The sequence below is a fragment of the Tauraco erythrolophus genome, chromosome 29 (assembly GCF_009769465.1).
Source record: "Tauraco erythrolophus isolate bTauEry1 chromosome 29, bTauEry1.pri, whole genome shotgun sequence".
NCBI lineage: Eukaryota > Metazoa > Chordata > Aves > Musophagiformes > Musophagidae > Tauraco > Tauraco erythrolophus.
The window spans coordinates 3,422,571-3,448,881 of NC_141493.1; the positions used below are offsets into that span (position 1 = coordinate 3,422,571).

A 26,311-nucleotide genomic window follows, 5' to 3' on the forward strand; every position below is an offset into this window, starting at 1 on the left:
TAATGTTCAAGGAATATTCTGGAAATATAGTTATTCACTGCCACCTCTTGATACTGAGCCTGCACCTTAGAAAATGAAAATTACAGTCGGATGAAGGGATCAGCAATGGGTAAGGCAACAACCAGAGAGAGGAAAGATGGCTTTCACAGGGTGTTGCAGTGGCGCATGCAACAAGTTGGTATTTTGAAGGGCTGCATAATTTTGTAAGGAATGACGGTTGCAGAGGTCAGCATAGGCTACCCCAAGTCTGAGCATCCTTGAAATTTGGTTGTGGATTTATATTCAAGCTTTGTTCACCTTCTCTTTGAAAATCACTTGCTCACATATACAAGAGTGGTCGTTGGATCTCTGCTTTTAGCCCCACGCTCCCAGGCATCGTGAAGATTTTCCTCTACATTCAGTGAAAGCAATTAGCTAACTTCACCGTGGAGTCTCCTCTCAGTGGACCCCGCTGAAAACACGGTATCAACTTGATTTAATTCTGAGGACAAAGCTGTATTTTTAAATTGTGACCCAATGGAGCTTAATTGAAGGATTGCCGTTGACTTAAAGTCTAGTATTTCACTTGAATTTGCTCCTGAGTGTGAATGTCAGCTGTGCTTCAGCTAATAATCCCATGGTTTGGTGGGTACACCTAACTTATTTGTATGGATAGCTGCAGCTTTCTCTGCAGAAAGGTTTTGACCTGTGCCCCTTAGGGCTGTTTTTCAGATGTTGGAGGCATCAAGCATGATACCTGTGCAGCCAAGGACAGGTAAATCTCCCCAATTGATTGTCTGCCAGATATCTGGTTGCCATGAAAACCCTGGCCCTGGCTAGATCTTAGGGGCCCTGTCCTGCAGAGGGTCCGGGCTCAAGTTCTGTACGCCGTGCTTGAAGATGGCATGGTGGCTCATACCAGTCTCTTTCTTGGCTCGTTTTCACTGGAGAAGGTAGGTTTTGTGGAGTTCTGCTTTTACAAATAGCCAAATTTCAATGGGATCCAGCCTTGCATGATAAATTTTGCACCCACTGGACGTATTAATAATTAATGATTTGCAATAGGAAGAGCCCCAGATTTGGAAGTAGTTGCTGTCATTTATTTTAATAATGACAATTTAACGGCAGAATATACTGCTGTAATTTCTAGCTGGGTTCTTAATCTTTAAATAATGAAGAAAATTCTGGATTTGCTGGACTTGCAGCAATTGTCTCACCTAAGGATGGCAGGCAAATAAAGCAACATGGAGCTTATATTGCATTGGTTCTAATTCAAACCAAGTTTGATTGCTCAGCCTTCCCCTGTACGTGGAGGTAACTATGGCGATGAGATGTAATAAAGCAGCATTCGTCGTTTCATGCAGGAGAAGTAAGTTGGCACGTCTTGGCCAGGGGGAGTAGGAGATCAGAAATCACTAGAGCCATTGATGCAAGCCAGGTTAGGGAAGAAGGAGTCCTGTGCTCCGGAGTTTTTCTAGGCAGGCCACGGATACCAGAGCACTGTAGCACAGAGGGAGGATTAGTATGTAAGTGGAGAGACCTAATTTTCCACTTGTTTGATGAGGAGCCTGCCTGCTTCAGATCTTTGTGCTCACATTTTCCCCTCTACGTCACTGTAAAGTTTTTTTGTGAAAGGATCCGGTGAAATCCTTGTGCTCTTCACATGGTTCCTTTTTCTTGTCTTTGCCAGGGCAAATCCCCAGGCAGGGCTTGTCTTTTGTCATGTGGTACTGCAGTGCTTAAGGTAGTGAGTACTTACATCCCTTAGGACTTTTGTGCACTGGCATAAAGGAATCTTAAATTAAGCCAGTTCTGCCACTGCTTTCCTCGGCAGTTTCAGGCAGGCTGTGCAAGGTCTCTATTCATCACTTCACTTTTTTGCAGTGTTGAGTTATTACTACTAGAAGTCACTTGCCCAGAAGTGTCCAGAGCTTTATGATGTTAAGAAAACCCCATATTGTGATTCCACTCAGTTTCTCTCTTTTGTTCCTTTTATTATATGGTGTGTGCATAATATTAAATGATAGCATTAACTGCTTTTTTATGTATTGCTAAATAGTTTATCTGCAAACTAGTGTTCAAATTAGTTATTCTACTCTGCATACCTATATCTTTCTGATATTGCAAGAACCAATCAATACTCATTACAAGATCGGAATATGAAATCTGCTGCATGGAGACCGAAGGCTACCAGTGTAACTCCAGCTGGCCCAGTTTGTGTCTCAGGTTGTGTTTATGTCACTATTCACTGTTTCTCCACTTTTGTTGTCGGTAAGGCTGAGTATGATCTGTTATCTGAGGAATTTTTCTTATTGATGCTGAGTTTATGAAATTCAGATGAAGGTCAGTGTCATTTTCAAAGTAATTTATGTGGTTCTGATTGGCAATAGACACCCTATGGGATTATTAAGTACATGGATTATCAGCTCCCAGTGATTTTTCAGCAAAAATGTTCTTTCCATGCTTTGAGCATGGGCATATCCAGTTGCTGCTTTAATATATTACCATTCAGGAGCTATGCCACGCTAACAAGCTGTAAACAAATTCAAACAGAACTGTAAGCTTTTGCATCAGCTTTTACTCTTTTTATGGCAACAAAGTTGATAAGCAAACTGATATATCTGGCTGGGAATTCTGGGATCTTAAACAAGACTTGTGTGTCAGATGTTATAGAGGCTCAGCTGGACTTATGTAGACAATAAGTTTGTTTGAAGTTTTTTGAAATTGAAATTACCCCATTTTTTCAGTGTCCATATAAAGACAGAGAGAGTACTATACAAACACCCTGTGAAATATCCAAAAAGGAGAACATAGTCAAAGGAGGATGCCTTTTAGTAGTGCAGTGATTTTTTTGGAGTGCCTGAGTTCCTACATGGGTTGTTGAAATGATCTTTGGTTTGATATGTGAGGCCAGTCAGAGACTCAACGGATCAGCCTGTGGTAAGGTGATAGACTTCCCACGAGCACAACTGGAGCTGAACACAAAACCACAGCTGAACACGTCCTCAAGCGCGTGTGGAAGGGGGAGATACTTGGAGATGGCTGTTCAATATGGGATTGTTGTCTGTGTTTTGAGGGTTTATTGGAAAAGAGTCACATCTGTATGGTAGGAAACCTCAGCTTTTGGGAGCGACCTTTACCAGGTCTGAAATGTTTGGAAGTTGTGTTCTTGTCTGCAGGGTTTCATTCTTGTCTCATCACTTCACAGCCTCTAGGCTAGCTTGCTGGCAGATCATTCTCCTTCCAGCCCTCCGCAGAGGTCTGTGTCTGTGGCCATTGGAGCATCTTCCAAGGATGTGCCAAGTGATGAATGAGCTTTATTTAGGGCTATCCCTGAAAGCCACTGCATACGTTTCAGCAAACTGCAGAATGTGTCAACACAATCGCTTCAAGGCGTTCAGCTGGCTGGAGCCTCTGTCAGCACTCTCTGCAGCTTCTGCGGACTGCCTGATCAGCAGTGCTCTGACTATTAATATTTATAAATCTTAAATAATACAGGGCTTCAGTGTACCTGAGAGACCATATGCTGGCCTCCAACCCCCAGCAAAGCACCTGAGATCAGTGTGGCTACAACCCTGGCCGATCCACTGTTACGGTCCCAGAGGGGAAGGAGGTGAAACTTTTTCCCTGGAGGGTCTCCGTCTTTGGATTTCTCCCTCCTTCATTAGTTACCAGAGCACATCATCTTCATCCTTCAGGGCCAAGCTGCAGGCTTATTTCTTTCCTTTTAGTCTGGCATCTTTTATCACTGTGCTGTGCATTTATTACAGGGCTTCACTTGGTTGTGACCTTGGGTTTGGTTTTTTTTCACCTTTTGGTACAAATGCATTGATTTGGGTGTGGTTTGCAGAGAGAGAGAGGGCTCTGAGATTTTAATTTATTTATTTATTGCTTTTGGTGGGGTTTTTTTGCCTGAATCTTATGAAGGTGCTTGGTAACCATTTGGACACAGATGCCTCTAAATTAACATTTAATGTATGCGTGTGCAAAGATGCATATCAATGAATAATGCATAGTACTAAACAGCTTGGTGATTGGGTTGGGTTCGGGGCGATATTACGTGTGGATTAGCCGAAAGGACCCAGATCAGCCGTGCTAATAACGTGTATCAGGTGGGGACAGCCGAGCTCACCCTATTGTGTGCTGCACCGCTTACCTTCGCCATAAAAATGTCTCTCCTCCCACCTGCACAGCCGCGGCCGGGCTCGCGGAGCCATTCGGTGCGTTCCGCTGAAACAAGCCCTTGGCAAGCGGCCAAGGCAACCTTCCCTCCGCCGGGGCGGCTTATTTGGGCACAAACCCCAGAGAATCCGGCAAAACCGCTCCCTGACACACGCGGCTGCACCGGCCACGAGGAGCGGGGGGCGGGGGGGGGGGGTGGGTGCGTGAGAGCCCAGCAGCTCGTGCAAGGCTCTGCGTGCTGGAAGGTGGGGGGCGAGTGCCTGGACGTGGCTCTGAGCCCCCCTCCACCCCCTCGCCACCCCCCGGGGCGGGCTGTCGGGGCCGGGCGGCGGGTGGTGCTGAAGGGACAGCGCCGGCGGCGCGGCCCGGCCCCCGGGGCTCCCCCGTGCCCGCTGCCCCCTGCCCGCTCCCCCCCGTGCCCGCTGCCCGGCCCCGCTGCCCCCTGCCCGCCCCCCTGCCCCTCGCTTTCTCGCTCGCTGCCGCCTCGCCTCCGTCTGCCAGCGCAGGGACGCTGGGCATGGGCAAGAGCGGGGAGGCAAGGGGGCTGCTGCTGCTCTGTCTCCTCCTCTAGAAACCTGCATTCAGCCGGAGCCGCCTTTGGCTGCCTCCCCTGGTCCCCCGCGGGGAGGGACTGGGGGCTTCTGGCATTGCAGAGGCTTAATTGAGTAGCGAGGTCACTAATTTCGGCTCCTGGAGGTAAGTCCTGGTTAACGGCTCATTTTCCGCCCTCCCTCCGTTCTCACACCCCTCTCCCATCTGTCTCTCTCTCTCATTCTCTCTCCAGTGCCATCGATCAACCCTTTTCCCCCCTGAAGAGAGTCCACCCGAGTCACGGCACCAGCGATGCCCCAAAACCCAGAAAGATGAGTCAGCGTTTTGCCTCCCACTAACCCATCTCATCTGCTCCCCGCCCTCCGGCTCCGCTGCTTTGAGAAAAGTGAGGAACAATAGGATTCCCGGAGCTCTCCCTGACTCCACCATTGCGGGGCTGGGGGAGGAAGGGAAAGGGGGGTGGGAGGAAGGAAGAGCCCCTTTCTCCCCTGCCTTGGGAACACGCCTCCCGAGCAGCCGGAGGTGAGGGGGTGCTCAGTCCCCATCAGCCTCTGTGCAACTTGTAGCAACAGCAGCACGCTGGGGAAGGGGAGGGGGAAAGGGTGTGCGTGATGGGGGCTGTTGCTCCAACCTGATCGAGTCCATTTGCCAATTCACCACTCGCATCACTTCCGGATCAGTCCTCAGCTTCTACTGCAGAGTGAGGATTTTTTTTTTTTTTTTTTTTTTTTTTTTCCTCCCCTCTCTCCTTTTCCCTCCCTCCCCATCTGGATGCTGGCAACTTGAAACCTCCTCCCTTGATTGCAGCAGGATCTGCCCCAACCTTCCCTCAACTTTGCACTGCATCAAAGAAAACAGAGCGAGCCACAGGCTATATTGTACCGATGGGGGCAGGGGATCTGCCAGGCACAGCCCTTTGCAACTGATGTTGCTGTATCTCTAGGACCCAGAGCGATCGCTCTCTCCTTACAGTCCCCCCCTCCTCTTTTCGTGCGTGTGTGTGTGTGTGTGTGTGAAGGATCCTCCTGGTTACCGCTGTTATTATTTCCCCTTAGCAGGGAGACCACACAAGCCATGGCTGAGAGGAAGCAGTCTGGCCGGCAAGGCGAGGAAGAAGAAGTGCCAGCCTTCTTCAAAAACCTGGGCTCGGGCAGTCCCAAGCCTCGGCAGAAATTCTGTGGCATGTTCTGCCCGGTGGAAGGCTCCCTGGAGAACAAGACCATCGACTTCGACTCCCTCTCGGTGGGCCGCGGATCTAACAAAGTCGTGGCAAAGCAGAAGGATGTTGCCCACCTGGGTCCGGATGCTCAGTCCGTCTATTCCAGGCAGAGCGGGAAGGGAGGGGAACCATCTGTTGATTTCGGAAGAAAGGTGGAGATCAGGAGTGCCACTGGGAAGGAGGCGCTGCAGAACCTGAATGACAAGGTGGGTGCAGATATATCTGTGTGTGTGTGAGAGATGCAACTCGAACACGCGGCAGGCTGCAGAGGGGATGTATCCTTTCCACCCTGCAGTTTCTTGCTTTTATGGCACTTGCATGCATGTGGCACTCAATGTCTGCCACTAAGAAGCAGCATCTCTACTAGATCCTTCTTGCCAGACCTCTAATGTTATCCGTGTGCTCTCTGCAGGTGTGTGTGTATGTGCACAGGGAGGAGGGCAGAAGAGGAAAGGAGCCCCTGCACCCACAAACACCCTCCCTTTCTCCACCCTGCCTTCCTGTTTGGTGATAGAGACCGACTTTCTCGTTTCTTAGGCGATTCCCCCCAGCACAACGGTAGCAACATGCCCCACCCAGCTAGTGAATGCAGCTCACGGGAACAGCAATGCAATTGTTAGCAAAAGAGCATCAATGAGCCTCCACCTACAGGGATCAAATCCCTGCTGGCTTCTTCCAGGGGAAACTCCTACCCCCTCCTCCCAGGGGAGGACAGACCAGAGTGGCCCCTGGGAGCTGTATTTCAATACCAATTTTGACCAAGGCCTTTGGCTACAGAGGTAATTTTTGCCTCAGGAAGATCTGGGACTTTCAGAGGCATGTGGCATTCTCTTAGAAACCCACTGAACTCCTCCCAGTCTTTTAAGACTCCTGAGGCTATTTTCTCACTCTCTGTATGTGTCATGGTGTAATAAAGCCTATCCTCTTGCTGAGGCAAAACCCGTTCAACCCATAGGTCTAGCTGACCACGCACATTTATTTCCTTGATAAATAGATTTAAGCAAGCTTTATGCAGATCTGAGCCATGATACACTCCGTGCCTTCCTCTGACAATGCTGGCTCCTGTGCTTAGGCTGAAAGAGCAGAAATGAATGAAGCATTGACCAGCAAAATGATAAACTTCTAGCATACTGGGAAAGAGTTTCTGTGAGTAGTCTCCCAGCGGGTTTACAGAGCAGTCCTTTCTTCTGGAAACTGTCCCTAGGATGTGCCTCCTGATTTTTTTACTAGTGGTATGGATTGTATATACAGGGCAGAAGTCTGCCTGGAATTTATAACATGAGCTTCTTTGCCACTTTCTCCTGCTTTGAGAAACGGGAAATATTACTGGGGGCCCATCCTCCCCAAACCCCTACTCTGCTTTTTTCCTACTACAGTAACCTAAGGGCTCCATCCAGCCATATTCACATGCGTGAACAACTGCCGTTTACGGTGAGATCACAAAGGTAGGGCCCTGGTTTCAGAAGTGCTACACGCCAACCTTTAATTAGGAGTGGGATATGTTCCACGCTGCTTCAAACCTGATTTGCCAAACCCAAACGAAAGTTAGCCGCTACAAATGCCTATGGTTTGATTCGACCATGTCGAAGTGCCTACTAATTGAGTAACTTTCCATGATTAATTAGTCTTGTTGGACTGACCAAGGTAGTTCTCAAGAGTAAAGGGCATATGTGTTTTCAGCTTGGGGAGGCAAAGGTTTTTCAATTCAGGATGTTTTCAGGACTAATTTCTGGCAATTTGATGTGGTGATATCCTGCAGGACATAAATACAAACAAGGGATATATTAATTCTGAAAAGATTAATTATTTTGTGATTGAAGGGTACCAGTATAATAAAAAACTGTAAATACAATATGGTGAAAAATCAGAAGTCCACACAGAATATTAATCACATTTTTTAAAAAAGTGTGGTTTCTGGTTCTGTTTTTAAAGATTGTCGTATAAATGTTAACTGAGGGTATGAAATAATGGGATAGCACAAAACGTTTGAGCTGTTGCTCGTTAACTTTACATAACACTGATGCCAATGGATTGTGTTGTTAGGGGTTGTGAGCATTTGGGTAAGTGCAGTCTTTTATTATAAATGTCTTGCTATGGATTGGCACTTTATTGCAGGAGTGTTTTAGCTTTAATGGTTTTCCAGCTGACTGCATCTATAGCTTGAATCGATGGTTAGATCCTCAGCAGGTAAAACTGGCTTTACTTCAGTGTAGTTAATAGAAATGCGTTTATGATGATAATCAAAGCTCAATGTATTAAAAAAATAAAAAAGGTAAAGAAAAATTACGTTGCCGGAAGTGGCAGTAAAGGAAACAGTGCATTAACATAATTTGAGATAGGAGATAAAAAGCTTCTGAAGTTTTGCAACGGAATTTGGCCCGTTGTTTTCAAACCTCTGTCTTAAGCATTTAATAACACATCTGAAATAGGTTCTCCCTGGATACACTGTACACTATTTCCACGTGATACGAATCTAAATTATAGTGGAATGGAAAAATATGCTAATTTATAGGATCTTGAATTTATAACTTGCATAAATTATTTCACAATAGGTTAGAAATCTTACTGGTTCTTTTTCTTTAGCTTGAGGCTGACAATAGTTGCAATTTTTATCAATTCATGTAACAATCAACATAAAGGACAGTCTGTGCTCTGTGTCAGCAGCCAAAGGACCATATCGTGAGGTGATGGGAATGGGAGCCGATCAACTGGAGGCAATGGAGATAGGTGGGAGTATTTTAGCCAGTGACTGGACGCAAAGTGGGTTTAAAACACAGTCATCCTTTCTGTCACTGTATGGAAAGATTTTGTATTAATCTCCACTGAAATAATTAACAAAGCAAGATGGACAAGCTATTTTTTATTTTTCCGAGCTTCTAAGTGTCCAGAGGATAAAAAAAGGAATGTAATTATTCCACATTAAATTGCAATATATTGTTCTGCAGGCAAAGATAAGGGTAATCAAATCTCTTTGTGTCTGTCCTGTCCTAGGGTATTCTATAGGCATCTATCATGGCCTCGCTTTATTGCCTCTGGGCCATCCTGCCTCATAATTCAGGGTTAAGATCATCTCTGGAGGCACCAGGAAGGCTCTCTATCTTACTTTAAGCAGCTCTTTGCCGTTAGGCCTCTGGAGGCAGCATGACCTATTCAACAGGTCTGCAACTCAGCAGATCTGAGGCAAGGTCTGCTGCTTCCCAGCTGTCAGGCCTTGGAGAATGCACCGTGCTTCTATTTCCCGTCTTCAACGTTGGCATCTTCCCGGTTTGCACTGTGAATGCCTGGTCCTGGAGCTACTTGTTCAATTCTGAGCACTGCTGGGTGCTCGGAGGCTCTGACCTCAGCTGGGCCATCACTGCACTCTAACAAGAATGTCATGTTCAAACCTGGGAGTTCTTGAATGGGTCAATGAACACTCAGCCTGGCTTTCAGGAATTGCTGTGTACCTGCAAGCCCGTTTCCTCCAGCGGGAGTTGGTATTCGGATGGCACGAGGGCAGGGACCTGTGCAACTTACTCATAGCACTGCTTTGTAGTAGTCAGTGCAGAAGCTGCAAGCTACCTTCGCTCAGAGCATGAGGACTGAAAAAATGCCTTCCCAGGCATTAGTCCTGTTGCTTAGATGAACAGTCTTGAGACACATGCATTCCTCCGGGTTTTGAAAAACCTTGGATTCCTGTGTGTGTGTTTCCCAGATTTCCTGTGTGTATAGTTGGTATTCCTTCTGTCTTGCTCATCTGCTGAGATGCTTCAGGACAGAGACGGTCTTTTCGAGAAAAGCAAGGTTTGATTGCAAGAGGGGTCAGCAAGTCGGGGCTTGCTTTAATCTAGTTTGCATGGAGAACCTGAGCAGGTGCTAGGACACTTCAACACTCCTACAAGCCCTGGGATCCCAGATCTCTTCTTACCTTGCTAGCTAAAGTGCCCATGTTGTCATTACACCAGTGATTCAGGTGGTTCCCCTGTGCAACAAAGTCAGCTTTATATACCCTTTTTTCATCCCTGAGAAACAGTTCATGCACCTTAGGGAACTGCAGAGCTCTGGGTGTAAGCTACTGGTCCAAAACAACAATGCTATGTCCTATTGTAGTAAGATAAATAACTATAGTGAATAAATAGAGGCTAGGAAAATATTTTTATTTTAAAATTGACAGGAGAGGAATCACTTCCAAAACACAGTTTCATTAAGCTTTTGACCTGACTGGACTTCTTGGTAAAACCTCAAAGCTCTCAGGATCATGGTTGTTCATTCCTGGAGGGAAATAATAAATAACAGGACATTGTTGAGAGCTCAAATAATCATAGACTCTGGAATATTACTGGAACTGTTGTGTAAAACAAAGAAGCTGTTCCAGACAGCTGGAAATGCAGTTCTGAGTTTAATTTGTTACGATGCCTGCAATTTTTCTAGCCTTGTTTCAACAGTCATTGCTTGCAAAATAATCATCCAGGAGGATGACTTGCATGTTCTTCCAATGGATCACAATAGTTTGTCTGTCTACTGAAAAAGAAACCCATAGAGGAACTAACAACAATGAGCACAGATGCCAAATTCCTCTTAACTCCTTAGATCCCTCTCAAAGCCATCAATCCGCATAGCTGGAACGTGCCATCCATCCAGTGGGTCTCTCGTGGAGTGGTCTGTTAGTGTTATTTCAGGAATTTGCCAATATCACACTCTGTCATGCAGAAACGAGCAAGGGGCTTTGATACAGGGCCAACTTATGATCTGAACTCAAGACTGGAGGGAAAACTTTAAGCACCTGGGGCCAGATCTCCCCACCCGGTTTGGAGCTGAGTCAATCCAGAGGTCTGGTCTTTCAGCAGCACTTTGTGATGCAGGCTTTATCTCGGGGGACAGGTGCAGTACCTGGCACAATGAGACTGGCAGCTTTGCATGCCACCCTTGTGCCAGTGCTATGGCCATCATTTGACACGACTCGTCTGTTTTTAGTAGGTGCTGAGCAGTCAGTTAGGTCTGCCTGAAATTTTTTACCTGCAGGACCATGTCTAACTCCCCCTGTGGCTTGTCTGTCTTGTGGCACGTTAAATTTGAGTCTGTCTTCTGTGGTGGTTGGAAAAATAAAGTTGGGAAATGACGTAGGCAGCCAAGCTCATGCGAAGCTGATGTCTGTGTTCTGCATGAACCCTCTTACACTAAAAAGGGACAGCATCTGGGAGCAGAGTGGTAGGAAACCTACCCAAAATCAAACCTCTTTGCACTTCTGTGTTAATCTTACAGTAATGTCCTGTTTCTTGGTTGCCTCCCAGAGATCTGGAATGAATCTCAGGGTGGGAGAACAGAGATCAGAACTCCATCTTCTCATTGTCTGGAGTAACGATTGCTCTGTACATCAGAGGTAGGCAAAGCGGGCTGACACAAATGATGACAGCAACTGCTGAGAGCCTGATGCTTTGCCTTGTAGGTTTTTGGGGAAGAAGAAGGGATTATAATGTTAAGAAACAGTGCAAATCACTGCAAGTAGCCATTTCTTAGACCCTACCCATGGTTCCCATGGGCCTAGTGATGTTAAACCCTCTCCACTGGATGAAAGGGAGGAGCAATGACAATGATGTCCACATGTCCCATGCTGTTGTTCTAGAAATCCTGTATTTAACTATAGCATGAGCATGGGCTGTAAGCTGTTTAGAGAGGAGGGCACGTTTTTGCTATGTATTGTACCACCCCTGACAGAGCGATCCCTGTCTAGAACCCTGAAGAAGGCTGTCTCTTTCCTGATAACATGACATGATAGTAAATTAACTGTGGAGCAGTGGCTCGGGCTTGTTTAAGGACAATTAAGATTGCCGTGCACCTGAAATGCTCAGGACATTTCCTCTAAGAAACACACTATAGCAGTAACAGTCGCCTTAGAAGGTTATTTCAGAACCTTCTCAAGGTTTCCTGGGATTTTAAAAGCAACAAAATCAATTGGAAGGTTAATTTTAATTTGCAGATGAAACGTACATTTTTATCGACCTGTTTGTGTGGCTAGAAAGTGAATCTCTCCCTCATAATCTAAGATAGTCTGTATTCAAAAAAGGTTAGGCTGTTTCTCTGAGAGGTTGTATGATTTTTACCTCCTCGTAGTAGCACATTTGACCTCTATGGGCATTTCCATACCATGACACTTAATTTTAATTTTCTCCTGTAAGATAATAAAACAAACGAAAGATGCCCATTGGCAAGTATAATTCCCCTCTGTAATTCAGTTTATAGTGATTAATAATGGACAGTTCCTTCATCAGCTTTTGGGAAGGACAAATGTACTCCTTCTGCCATGTATCAGGCAGTATTTAATCCCCCTCACACTTCATAAGATGCAGGGGGTTGCTGGATCCATGGGAAACTCCTTTCAAGTCATTGAGACTCTGAGCCGATGCAGTAATTGACATTGGCAGAATCATGACAGAAAATCAGGACCGGATCTGTGAACTCAGGAAAGCTCTTTTGGCCCTCTTGTGCTGCCTCTGGTCGCAATAACAAGAGCCTTGCTGACTTTGGCAGGGGGTGATTCCCCAATAGGGAGTGGCAATTATAGCATCTAACAAGCCTAAAGGGAAATCTAGAGCTTGTTGATGCTGTAGTGCTAGAATATCAGATACTTCCAGGAATGCTTTAAATCCATCTCTGATCCCTCTTTTAATTACATTTTAAAATGTATATTTCCATTTGCAGGGTTTATAATTGCATAGGAAAATGTCCTTGTGGATGAACCTTTAAGAATTTAGTAGCAGTAAAGGCAATCTGGTGTTGCAGAAATTCTGTGGGGTTTGTTGCAATTACACTAAAATTCCACAGAGGAAGAGACTCTTTTGATAGTTTTTTCCCAACCACCCACAGTAGGAATAAAATTCTCTAAGTGCATTATGGTTGTCCACAGAATCTGTAAAGTTAAGATTCAGAGCTGATGTAAATTGATTTCCACTGATGCCTGTGATGATTTATTTTAGCATAGATTATCGCTGTACAGAGATTCTCATATTCTAGTGCCATTTTCCCTCTAGACCTTTCCAAAGACAATTTTAGATGAAAATGTGAACATGAACAGAACACATGAAATGTGTTTCTGCTGCAAAGAGCCTGCACAAGATGTCCCACACCAGCTGATACCTGGGCAGAAGTGGCTGACAGCAGTCGTGCAGATCCACTGGCGGATCCACCTCCCAACCACGCTGAGCCTAAGGATGGGCCAGAGACACTCAGCCAGCGCCGAGCACAGCTCTGTATGTGACCAGGGTGGAGGCTGGCAGTGCCAATGTGGGCATCATGCTAGTTTTGGGCATTTCCTCCCCTGTTCTGCCATGTGGGGAATGCTGTCAGGGCCAGCACTGTCACTTCTTTTAACCCAGGACATGACTTCTGCCCCTGACATTTCATAAGTAGTTAGGAGGGATTTATACATAAACTGGAGCTTTATCAGGGGAATGAACCAGCTTTTATCAAAAAATGCAAGCGAACCTCTCAGTATTTTCTCACTTTGTTCTCATCCCAAAATTGTCCTTTAGCTCCTGATCGCCTCCCCTCTAGTGTGTTTATAAAACAGATAACATCCACTCCTTGCCTTTGTTTAGCAAAGCTAAACAAGCCGGTTTACAACTACATTAATAATTTTTAAATTATTTATTTTGACCACCTTTTAGCTCACAGCTAAAAAGAAAGAAAATTAGGTTGTATTGGCAATCGGTGGAGCTAGAAGATACACCTGGGAGCTCAGTTCTGGTCTGCGCTAAATCATATGGAAGTTTTTAAAATCTGGTGCTCTGTAGATGTTGAATATTGAATGACCATGTCTTTCAGCCCTTTAATCTCTTCATTTATTTCATTCTGTACTACTTATGTTCTTGCAACATGGTGATGGGAAGGAAAAGCTAAGTGTCACCTGAAGATGTGTTATTATTTTCAGAACCTAGTCATTCTTGGATTCAAGTTATGGAATGTATTCAAAGTTCAAGAACTGCTGTTCTGAATTAGGCCCATGTGCAGTAAGGAGTGCCTTTTAAAAACAGTATTTTAAATAGCTATCTTTAAGAGATGAGAATACCTTTAGAGATATTAGTGTGCTGATGACATCATGCCCTTAAAGGTGCATCTATTTCTACTGGCAGTAGTGCTGTTCCACAACTTTTATCATAATGTGGAGAAATGACCCGCCTGGATCAGGGAGGCAAGTCAGTGCTGGAAACAAATGGTTTTCTGCACCCGTGTTTGTGGTTGTTCCTCCATAATCATGTTGCTGGGGCCAGGACAGGACTTAGCACATCTCAGATCAGGTGCTCAAGGGCCTTGATGCTATCTCCCAAACCCTTAGGCAGTGTTTGCTTCCTCTTTGATAGCTGAAGACACTCTTTTACCTGCTAAGCAAAGCCAAAAAAAAAAACTTTCAGATATAAAATTGAGGAGGAAAGCTAGCATTAAAGAGAAAAAAGGAACAGTTGCACTGTCTAAATTTAGAAATCTGATATAGATGTCTTCTTCCATGATCTGAGCAAAAATATGCTGAGGTTTCAAAACTTCTTCCAGCACAGATCAGAGAGGGGCAAGATAACTCATTTAGTATTGTCTATTCTAATCATTAAATCAAAATAAAACCCTACAGGCTAACAAATTAATCATTTTGCTACTGTCATGAGCCATTTTTTTCATTTGCTACTAATTGGATATTAACTAATTGGCATATTAGCTACTTAAATGTTGCCTGATGCCCTACCTATACACAGGAAAAGCTTTTTTCCTTGTAGCCTGCTGTGAACTAATGTACATAAAACGTCCTGGTAGTCATCTGTTTGGACAGATGTTGCCTTTATAATGATTTACTGCAGTAATAGACTGAAGGTTTTAGTTTATTATGGGCTGTGCATAGTGTGTTTCACGGAACCTCTCGGGTACGTAAAGATTTTGTGATAGGAGAAGCGTGCTGTTTGCTTTGTGGGACGTGCCATTCTCTCATAATTCAAGGAGGAAGGTAAGTCTTTGTTGGTCATTAATTGTCTGTTAAAACCTTCAAGTAGAAGAGTATTTGGGCTATTTAAGTTCTCCAAAAGGTGTCTTCTACCTTCCTCCAGGAGAACTGATGTTATGAGGAACTGGTGTGCGTAGATGTATTTTTAAATAGTTATCCCACACTCTAGCCATGAATCTCATCTCTCTTCATTGCACTGGGGCAAGTGCACTGTAAATAACGAGGAAATATTTATGCCATTTAATGCATTTCTTTCTTTGAAGTACCAGCTTATGGAGTTCAGGGACTGAGAAATTTAAGACTCCAGGTGTGCCTGAAATATTGAACATGGAGTTTGCAAGGCTGGAGGAGTGAGAAAGGGCCAGGGTGACTGGAGAGGACCACCCTGCCCCTACACGTAGCTGATTTCACACTTCCCCGGCACTGAAGCGTCAGGTTAGTGACCACAGGAGGAGCGACTGGAACCCGGGCTGTATTTTCTGGACGAGGAGGTGTGGGAGAAGGCGGTTAGACAGCATGGCTGCCATGCCGGGAAATCAAAGAGCCGGGAGTGGCTTCAACCTTAATTTTTCCCCACAATTTGCTAACGCTTCCGAACCGCTTTCCGCTCCGGTAGCGCCAAGCAGGGCGGGGCGGCACAAAGAAGATGGAGGGCGGTGGGTTTCCCAGCGCACCGGCTCCCCGAGCCGCCCCCTCCCCTCCCGCGGCCGTAGCAAAAGGGGCTCCCGCCGCCCCGCCGGGGCTCGTTCCGCAGCGGCAGCTCCGCGGGGCGGCGGGGGGGCGGGCGGTGCCGGGGGGCGGTGCCCCGCGCCCCGCCCCCTCGTGACGTCGCCACGGCGCCACTTTGCATCTCAGCGCCTGCTGCTCTCCCCATTGCACGGCGCCGCCGCTCATTTGCATCTCCGCCGGGCGCTCAGCCAATGGCGCCGCGAGCCCCGCGGCCCCCTGCCGGGCGGAGGGGCGGGGCCGGCCCGGCGCGCATGCGCCGTTGCCGCCCCGCTCCGCCGCCGCTGTTGTTGCCGCCGGCGCTCGCCCCCTCCCTGCGCGGCCGGGGCTGGGCCGGGCTGGGCTGGGCCGGGCTGGGCCGGGCTCCGGGCAGAGGGAAGAAAGGCAGGCGCGCAGGGCTGGCTGCTTCTCCCCTTCCTGCCATTGCGGAGAGCCGGGCTCGCCTCCCCGCTGTGCCGCGCCCTCCCCGGCGGACCCCCCCCCCTCCCCTTTCCCGCTCCCCTTCCTTGTGATCGCATTGATTTGGGCTCGGGGGATTTAATCTTTATTCTATTTTTATTATTTTTATTTTTTATTTTTTTTTTTTTTTGCCGCTGGAAGTCGGGGAGCAGTTGCTGCGCGGGAGACAATAGCGATACAGCAGCCACCCCGCTTCTCCCCCCCCCCAAAAAAAAAAAAAAGATATATATATAATTAATTATTAAATAAATTGGGGAGTGATTTCCCAAGATGTCTTATCAGGGGAAGAAAAACATTCCACGGATCACGGTGAGTTGAGCGCACGGGAATAAAAGCGGGGAAGGGGGAGGGGTGCGCGGGGATTAAGCCCTTTGTGTGCCGGGCGAGCGGGGGCCGCGGTTTGTGCGGGATAATGAGATCAGGGGCTAATGCAGCGCTTCCTGCGCTGCAGCGCGGCTGGGCGCCCGACGGGGGGGGCCGGGGGGGGTACGGCTCCGTGGCGGGGCGGAGGGCGGCGGATTTCATCAGCATCCCCCGCTGTAGCGCTGCAGCCGGCCCCGCCGCGGGTGTCACCCGCCCCGGGAGGGCATCGGGGACAGCGGTACCTCCGGCCGGGGCGGGGGGGTCTCTGCCTGCCGGGTTCGTGCCCCAGGAGGCTGCGGAGCGGATGGGGATGGAGCCCCAGCCCGGCGAAGGGCGGCTCCGAGGCGGTGGGGGGGGGATATCGGGCGAAGCCCCCTGCCCCGGCGGGCTGGCGCTGGGGATGGAGCAGGATTTCCTTTCCTTCCCCGAGAAGCTTCTCGCACGTTTCAGTCCGCTCCTCGATGCAATCCTGGGGGAAAAGGGAAGGAGCCGTTATATAAACCCCTCCCTTGGTTTCGTTATTGTGGGAGCCGATTTAGGGCAGGTATTGCAGATCCAAGGATACTAACTTTTCGTTACGTAAGGCAGGATATTCGCATCTAACAGACTGTTACAGCCATTTATTTTTTCGACACAAGAGTTTTTCATTATTGGCAGCGGCTCCTTCTCGCAGCCCCACGGACACACCCATCCTCGTCCTCCTTCCTCAGCCTCGGAGGCAGCGAAGTGAGCTCTGAAACGGAGCTTTGAAGCGTGACCTACAGCTGGGCTGCACGGTTATGTTTTAAGCGAGGTTTAGGAAATGCAGGGGATGCACAAAATTGGTATGTGATAAATGGAGCAGCCGCTTTTTTTTTGAGAGGGAGGGGAACAGTTTCCCTCCAAGAGTCCAGTGGTGGAGAGTTTGAGAAGATGCCTATGTTTAAATAACGATGAAGGCTACTGCTGAATCGCTGTCATGGGCCAAAAGTAGCGTGACGCATTTTTCTCACGACTGAATGCTCCGATCTGTGTTGCGTCCACCCGATGCAATACTCTTACGAAGATAAGGGACAGAAAAATTCAGATTCTGGTCTTATTTGCTGTTGTATAAACCCGGTAGTCATCTACGGAGCCTAATGCTTGGAGAAAAAGGGTGATCAATGTTTAGCTGTCCTGTTTTGGCTGCATCAGTGGGGTAAATCCGTGCAGATGTAGTGGCAGGCCCCGGCACGGTTGCAAACTGCGGGCGCTTTTGTCTCCAAGGTGGTTGAAACGAGCAGAAGGATTCGTGATGATTTCAGAGCCCACCGTTCAGCCGCAGCAGGGGACCTGTTTACTAGCACGAGTGTTCAGAGCATCATTACAATGGTCCAGGCAGCATTTTTCTTGGTCACTATATATATATTTGTTTTCCTTTTTTCCTGACTGATGCCCAGTGCATTAGGACTTGGGCTGTCAGTGGCATTGGTGGCCAAACTAGCTGATTTCAGTAGTAGCTGGCCTTTTTAATAGCACAAGGAGCCTGCACTAGAGGTGGGCATAAATACTGCAGTGTTTCTGGAAATGGTAAACATGTAGGACGGTTTGCTGTAGAGGCTGGCGTTGAAAGACAAGTGGGTTTTTCACGCCCCAAATTAATTCATTCAGGCTTATTGGCATTCACAGCAGATCCTAAATTTAAATCTTGGGGTTTTCTTTCTTTGTTTTTCAAATTGGTGGCATTATTCAGGAAAACTCCATTGCAGCAGTTAGGAGGAAGGAGAAGATAAAAAGGAGGGGGAAGGAGAGACACTTAACATCTCAGAGATGTTCAGCAGTTATGTAAAAGATGGATATAAATCAGTAGCTGATGCAATTCATGTAGCCTTTTTTGCCATTAAAAGAGCTATGTCAGCTTGTGTCAGTTGAGAATCTGGTGCTCCAGCTCTTCAGTTTCATTATAAGCTCTTTGGGAAAACGCCTGATACTTTTCTTCTGTCTGAGCAGCTCCAAGTAGGGGCCCCGAGCAGCACTGTCACTGTCTTACGTGTATTTACTGTAAGTTCAAGGCACCACCGAGTTAAAGTTCTGCTTTCTACCCCATCTTGAAGTCAGCTTTTGGTTTCAGCAGTCTTTCACTGTGCTTTGTTCTCTTACAAAGACCATTTTGAGAGGAGGAAAGAGAGTCAGAGTAAGTACAAGTACAGCTGTAAGAGCCAAGGTGTAGTTTAAACTGAACGCTGCGTAACGTGCATGTGCTTTGCTTTAAATATATGCATCTGTGATGTAGGGGATGAAGGAACCAGAGGAAAATAACAGTTGCTTTTAACTTTCCACCCCATCCAGAGCTCTGCAGAGTGTGTTTCAATCTCGTTTATGGCTACTGCAAAAAAAGATAAATTTGGTTTTGACCTAAAGTCTTGCAAAAGTGAGATGTAACCTGGACTGCGATAAAAACACATCACCTGATAGCTGCCTTGTTGTAATTACATTTCTGTTCCTGCCAAGCTGTCTTCTAATTTGAGGAAATTTTATTAAGCATTTTTAAAATTTCTCTCTTAAACTTAATTTGCTAGTATGTGCTTATTTCCATCTGATTGTGCAGCAGTGCTCTGGAAAGGCAGTAAAAGTATCCACTGCGTCGAAACATCGCTAAGTTGGACAAAACGAGTTTGTTTGTGTTGTGTAACCTGTGGCAACAGAATTTTGGTCCATCTCCCTGACAGCAGTTGACTCACACTTAGCCAAGGAGTGACTCCAGCGTGTGGGTGCATATAGGAAATTTTGCATATGACCGAGGCAGAAAAAACAGAAGTGTGGCTATTACGCATCCCTCAAAGTATTATTTAATACTGTTGCTGCAGGTGATGGTGGCAGACTGCAGGTACGAGTGAAGCTGCCAAGTAGACAAGCCCGCTGGAACCCAGCTCCTTTTCCCTTCTCATTTTTTTTGATCATTAGTGTGATGAAAGGACTTGCAGATGAAATAAAATATTTTATCTTTCCAGTTGAAAGTGCAGCGATTGACTTGTGTTTTGACGTGCTCTTTTGCATAATGCAGAGGTTGTTTCCATCTCTGCTCTTTTATCTCTGAAGTGACACTGCAGACTGTCAGCTTTCTCTCAGAATAATTATATATGTTGTATGCTTCTTTGTTGCAGAGTGATCGTCTTTTGATCAAAGGTGGTAAAATAGTTAATGACGACCAGTCTTTCTATGCAGACATTTACATGGAAGATGGGTTGATAAAGTAAGTGAAGCCTGATATCGTGTTGTATTGGAAATGTGCAGAAATGTACTGCAGATCAGCCAGGAATAACTAAGTCTCAGTGAGCTATATCAGATCGCAATGAAGAATGAATATTTCGCATATATCCTGGTGTTTGATGGAGGAACTTTAAAAACAAGGTGTTGAATTAAGTAAACAAACGGGCCAAAACCCCATTATTATTAAAGCGTGGGTCAAAGGAGGTACCTACATGTGCTTAATTTTAGCCATGTGAAGAGCCCCATGCTGAGATGACACATGTGTTTGAAGTTATCTGTGCTGTAACATTTTACTGAGTTATGACTTCAGATATTTTGAATCCAGAGTTCAGAATCCTAATACAGATAATTCTGTTTTAGGGTAGGAGGCTGGACTTAGGTGACCTCTTGAGGTCTCTTGCAGAGCTGTCTTTTATGATTCTATGGTACAAGGATCAATCTCAACCCCCTTAAAATTAATAATCATCCTGTATTTTAAGGATTGAGGTTCAGACCTCTTTCCAGCATGCTTCTGTGTTTTCAGTCCTGAAACATGCGTTTTTGGCACATTAAATATATTACAGATTTCTTTGGAAAATTACTCTTAGGAAAAAAATAGACGAGCCAGAGGTTTCAAACAAGGAATTTTCCTATTCTGGCTAAACAGTCAGCACATGTGCTTTGTTAATCAAGGTTAAAAGTTAAAGGAGCCAGCCAAAGACAGCTAATTAATTGCAATGTGTCATCCACTACTGCGTTTTTAAAAATACGTCTTGTGAAGAAGTAGACTGGAGAGGGCTTTGCGGGTCTCATCAGGAATTTGATAACCAGTATCTGCATGGGTTTATATTTGTGCAGGGACTACATAATATTTGTGCATGAAAGGAAAGTGGACAACACAGAGACAAAAAATCTTCCAGCGCTCCCAAAACAATGCTAACATCTAAATCGCTGTTAGACAGCGAGAATCAAGTGTTGAACTGCCACTTGGCAGCCCCAGTCCAGTCCCAGTAAAGCTGCTCGTGAGGCTCTTGCTGTGTTTGGTACAGCGATCATCTGATTATCTGCATCGTCCCTTCCCCAGCTGCCTGCCAGTCTGGCTCCTTCTTTTCCTTCCTGTTAAGTTTAATATTGCCCCGAGGTCCTGAAGTAATTGCAGGCTTTGCTCTCAATTATGCAACTGCTTCAAGGGGAAGAATAAAATATTATCAGCTCTGTATGCTGATCCCGTACTTTGCTTTATATGGAAAAAGAAAACACCAGCCAGGTTAAGTAGCACAAGGGTGTATGTTTACAGGCTGTTTGCCTTGTCGGTGTCTGACTTGCTGTTTGGAACCTGTTTACCCAGGCAAATAGGAGAGAATCTGATTGTGCCAGGGGGAGTGAAAACTATCGAAGCCCATGGCAGGATGGTGATTCCTGGAGGGATTGACGTTCACACCCGCTTCCAGATGCCGGAGCAGGGGATGACATCTGCTGATGACTTCTTCCAAGGGACCAAGGCTGCACTGGCTGGGGGCACCACCATGATCAGTAAGCTGACTGTTTCTAATTTTCCAAGAAAGCTTTGCTTTTCTCTTTCTCAGATAAGCACAGAAAGTGTGGGCTGTGTAAGTCATGCAGTATTTTGGACCAGGTACCAGCAGTGGGGGATTTCTGATGTCTGTCCAGGTTGCTGAGAAGAGCTAATGTAGTGATGGGAAACCGAGTGGAAAAGCAAGACCCCAGGATTTCCACATCTTGCAGCTGTCAGTCATTTCACTCTTGTCTTATCTTCTGGCAGGGTTTACCCTGCTACTTGTGTGACTTTGCCAGATTCTTGGGTCTGCTCCCACTGAAACCCATGTCACTGACCTCTGGCTCCAGTATGAGTAGCAGATTCTCCACATTCCTGTGCCTCATTTCCTTTCTCCATGATGTCTCTGGATAGATGTCCATCATATGATTCGCATCCAGAAGCTTGATGCCAGTGTGCTATGTGTCTTTGAAAAGTGTGCCACTTATTTAAGGATTTGCACATGCCCACTTATATACGCAGCTTTAGCACTGGGATTTTTGTTAGCGTTGTCTCTTTTGTGCTCATATCCTCTTTTGGAGGAAGATAGAAATCGGGAAATGAAAATATCTCAAAATAAAAGGACAGACAGACTGACTGTTCTGCTGACACCAGGATTAGACGCTCATGGTGTTCCCCTCTGGCTCTAAAGTGCCTCACGAATGACTTCCAGGCTATCTGACCCCACTTGCATTGGCTACAGATGCTTGGCTTGTCAGAGCCTGGATCTTATAACTCCATAAGTGAGTCATTGTTAACCTTGTTTGAGCTAGAGAAAAAAATAAAAACCTCTATTGCAGTGCAGCCGATCACATGTACACTGTAACACGGCGTCCTGGAGTCTGTTGCCGCATATGGGAATCAAGGATAAAGCTCTAAAGCGATACAATATCTGAGCATCTCACATTCTTTCATGTGCTTTGAGGTGCTGCCATTTCACAGCAGGGAGTTAAGGTACAGGAAAATAAAAGAGCGTGGTTCAGAACAGGTACTAGTGTCTGTTGTCCAATCCACAGATATAAAGAGATCTTTGGCACAGCCAGAAATCAGCCTAACCCTCCTCGGTTCAAACCTAGCTCCTTAAGGGCTTGAACATCCTCATTCCATCTCTTAGAGGATGGTTGTGAGTGATCTTTGATCCCTGGCTGGTGGTCCAAACACAACTAGACTGTCTGCGTTTCAGAAACAAACCTTTTTCTGGGTCTGGACCTTGCAAAGAGGTTGTATCTGGCTTATGAACTTGGTCTAATGCTTCAAATACATAATCTTAAAATAACCAAGGAAATTATTTTTCATAATGTTGTCACTTCAGAGTATGAAGTTTGTGTATGAAGATAACCTCATGCATACAGAGAATGTAAAGTGGGAGTGTAGCTGTGGATGGTCTCATTGTGCATACTAATACCCAGTTTTTCTTCAAACCTTTGCTGTCAATTTAAATTAACACTGAAATGGTATTTTCTTTTCAGCTTCAGTTCATTGACTTTGTTTCCTTGGTTGTTCCTTGTTGTTATTAGTACCTGGTTCACACTTGAATTATCATTTTGTTCTTCCTCATTAAGTTGATTTGCATCAAAATAGCATTCTCTGTCATCTGCACCTGACCTTTCAACAGCATTATTTCCACCAGTGGCACTTTGAAAAAAAAAAAAAAACAAACATTTTAAGCAGAAATTGCTTAGGCAAAATTTTCTGAAGTAGCCCTTTACTTTGGTTGTCCAATTTTATCTATGGAGAGCCTCATACTTCAGAAATGCTTGGGCCTTTCTGTGTGTGCGTACATGTACGTTGCCTTTATGACTGTAGTATCCGAATATCTCACTAAGAGTGTTTGTAACACATCTCTGAGCTAGGGAAGTTGGAGGAGAGTCTCCCATTTTATAACTTCTCGTAGTTTTACAGCTGTGAATAATTGGCACGACGTAGATTACATGGTTGGCCCATGGTCATTGAGGGGCCCAGTGGCTAAACTCCATCTTTCCACCTTCCTGATTGTCTTGGATTAGGATTCCAAAATATATGGTCATCTCTGAATAAAAAACATCTTCGTAATGCATAGCAGCAAGGACAGTAATTGGACTGCTTAGGATGATGGAGAGACATTTCTGACGGGTGGGTATCAGTAACTGGAGCTGACCAGTGGAAAGCAGCATAAATAATCCAACTAGACTTCAAAGCTTTGGAGACTCTGCTCTGTGTCAGCTCAGCTGTTTTCTTCTTAGCAAAATTATACCATTTGCAAAATTGTTTTTCCCCAAGGAAGCGTGCGGAGCTGCCCTTGTGAACATGCTCTTGGTGGGTGGCCTTTGGTTTTTCCCAAAGCAGGTGGGAGTCGTGGTTGATTGCAGCATTTTTTTCTTTTATGATAAATAGGACAATGTTTAACGAACTAGATTCGTAGCATCTCAAACAAATTGCAGCCTGAAAATTGCATGCTAATGTTTATGCCATTGTATATTTTAAATACCATGCCTGGGACTTTTTGAAGGAGCAGATCCTCCTCTCCTGGAAACGTGTCTAGCTGTGTGCCTCCGTCCTTTGGGCTTTTTTGGAAAAGCTAGCCCAGGATGTGAGCTTTGTGGAAAAAAACACCTTTGTGTGCTTTAAGCAAAAAAAACCCACTTTTGTGCGTTAAGCAAACTTTGTATTATTTATTTACAAATACCTTCACTCCATCTGTTTTTCTCTTTTATACATAGCCCTCATTTTGGGCAAGAAAACAGGTTTTCGGGCAAGCAAAGTCAGCTTTATGCTCCAATTTGTTCACGTTTTCATGCAGGAGGACACTTTAAAGCTGTTTACTTTACAATGATGGCAGGGAAATACTTGTTTTATGTACATTTAAACAAGAATCTCGGATAGGTTTCTATTGATTGTTGGTTTTATAAAAACTGTGGGTGAGATCCTGGCGTCGGCGAAGTAACGGAGAGTTTCGTCATTGACCTCGGCAGTGCCAGGAATTCACCCTGCGTGTCTGGTTTGGTTTCAGTGAACTTCATTTTCAGCTCAGACCAAATTCAGTGGTGTTCCTTTAATTCTGATGGCAAAACACATCCAAGGGAAGCAGACAGCAGTTCAAGAATGTAACCTATTGTTTCCAAGCCCTGTTCTCATTTACTTCCGTTCCCCTTTAAAGTGAATCCATTACTATGGCGTCAGAGATGGGAGAATCCGACTCTCAACTGGTATCAAATGGAGCAGCCTCGTTTTCTGGGTGGGACCAGTAGAGATTTATCCTGGTGGGAAGCAGATCTGGCTCCGATCCAGTGCTTCCCAACTTATCCCCTGGTCAACTGGAATGAGGGAGAGTGACTGGCAGTGACGATCCGAATTAACCCTTTTCTGCACTACATCACCTGTGCTCCCATAGGACTCTCCAGTCCTTGCTTTCCTGAGCCCTCTTGTAGGTTGCTTCACTCAGGAGTTAGGGCTGATTTCTTTTTCTAGCTACTCATTCCACAGAGGCCATCTGAACAAGAATTCCAGCTATGATCCTTCTGTCTCTACCCTCTTCAGTGCCAAAGGCAAGACTGCAGCTGACTTTGCTAACCTACGAAAAAATGTAGTTGGTTTTGCTGCGCAGAGCTGAGAGGTGAAACAACGTGTTGTGATAGGATGGATTGTTTTTCTGAAACGGCAGCTTGCATGATCCATTCTCTCTCCCTGCCTTAAAACAATGTTGGTGTGGGTATGTCAGCTGAGGGCAAACAGCACTGTGCGTGTTTTAGGACATTACTCTGGAAAAGACTTGGATTATCGCCCTTTTAAAATGTCAGAATGCAGTGTTTGGGCATTATGTTGAAGGGAGGATTCCAGGATGATCCACGGAAGGCTTTGTAGCAGGGAGGAGTATTAGATAGGCTCCAGCTTATTCAGGATAGCTTCCCTAAGCTCCTCTGTATTCCATGGAAAGAGAACAGTCCTTCTGGAGTTTTGGAAAAGGACTCTGTATGATGTTGTCCTTTACAAGAGGCTCTTTTTGATCCATAGAGCCTATGGAGCTACAGTTTTGTTGGGCTAAAGATGGCATTTTTCAGCCCCTATTGCTCCAACTTGAGATAGGCTGATGCCCTGGGATATAAAACAGTCCCTGGAGCTATTAGAGAAGAAAGATATCACTGCTAAGAACAGGGTGGTCTCTCCAAGTCTTGTGATGATTTGGTTGCTTATTAACTTTGATGGGCGAAATCCCCGTTAAAATCAATAGTAAAACTCCCCCCGATTTCAGTAGAGGCAGGATTGCCTTTCTCTGCTCCTGACCCTTCAGAAGGGATGAAGCTAAGCTGTGTTTATTTGCTGGCTCTCTGATCCTCTAGCCTGTTTAATGTCCTAGTGAGAAGTGCATCTCTCCAGGCCAGCTCCCACACACATTTCAGCCCCCCTTCCCGAAGACTCTGCCTCTTCCTGGGTATCTGCTGTCCTTGAGTGAAATCGCTTGCCGACATCGCCTGTGTTGACTCAGTCAACCACTGTTGTAATCACAGAGAGAAATTACAGTGAGAGAAATTATAGTTTTTTCTGGCTTGGTGACTTGGAAGCCAGCTGCCTTTTGAACTTGACTAGCAGTTATCCTAATAACATGGAGAATGTACGCGAGGGATGTGAGCCTTTGTGTCTTGGGAGGTTCAGAAAATGAAGGGGAACTTCAAATGAGCTTCATTTTGCTTCCTAATGCTTTACTCTGCTATTACAGAACGAGGTCGTGTGCAGGACGACAGGGATTTTCAGGGGTGTGTTAGCTGCTTGGCTCCCATTGAATTTGTGGTGAGTTGACACCAGATCTCCTAGGTCATCCTGAAGATCACCACCTTGCTAGAAGGAAATGTTTCCAGTCTAGCGTGCTTCCTCACCTCTCAGTTTTTGAACCGAGCATGACTTGAGAGAATGGAGCCACCCCAAAGGAGATCAGAGTCTAAACCACAACATGAGCTCAGAGTGGGGTTTAGAAAAGGGCTGGGCAGTGTTGTGGGGCAAGGGCAGCTTGGCATGGGGTGGTGTGTAGACCCACCAGTGGAGACTAGATCGTATTCTACCCTGCTGGGTGCTGCTGGTTTATGTTATCAGGGTTAGCCCTATCCTGGAAGAGAGTACGAGTGTAAACGGTGGG

General features: G+C 45.9%; 1 protein-coding gene across 2 annotated transcripts in view; it reads left to right on the forward strand.

Annotated features, from left to right (window-relative positions):
- Positions 1-5,787: 5,787 nt before the first annotated feature.
- Positions 5,788-26,311, forward strand: part of DPYSL2 (dihydropyrimidinase like 2) — a 50,948-nt gene continuing 30,424 nt past the window's right edge. The window contains exons 1-3 of one of the 2 annotated variants that reach the window (XM_086627972.1): positions 5,788-6,138; positions 19,565-19,653; positions 20,998-21,182. In XM_086627972.1, the coding sequence (XP_086484098.1) occupies positions 5,788-6,138; positions 19,565-19,653; positions 20,998-21,182 (625 nt within the window). Of the gene's footprint in view, positions 6,139-16,336; positions 16,389-19,564; positions 19,654-20,997; positions 21,183-26,311 lie in introns of those variants that run through there. The other variant, XM_086627973.1, reaches the window with a different exon arrangement.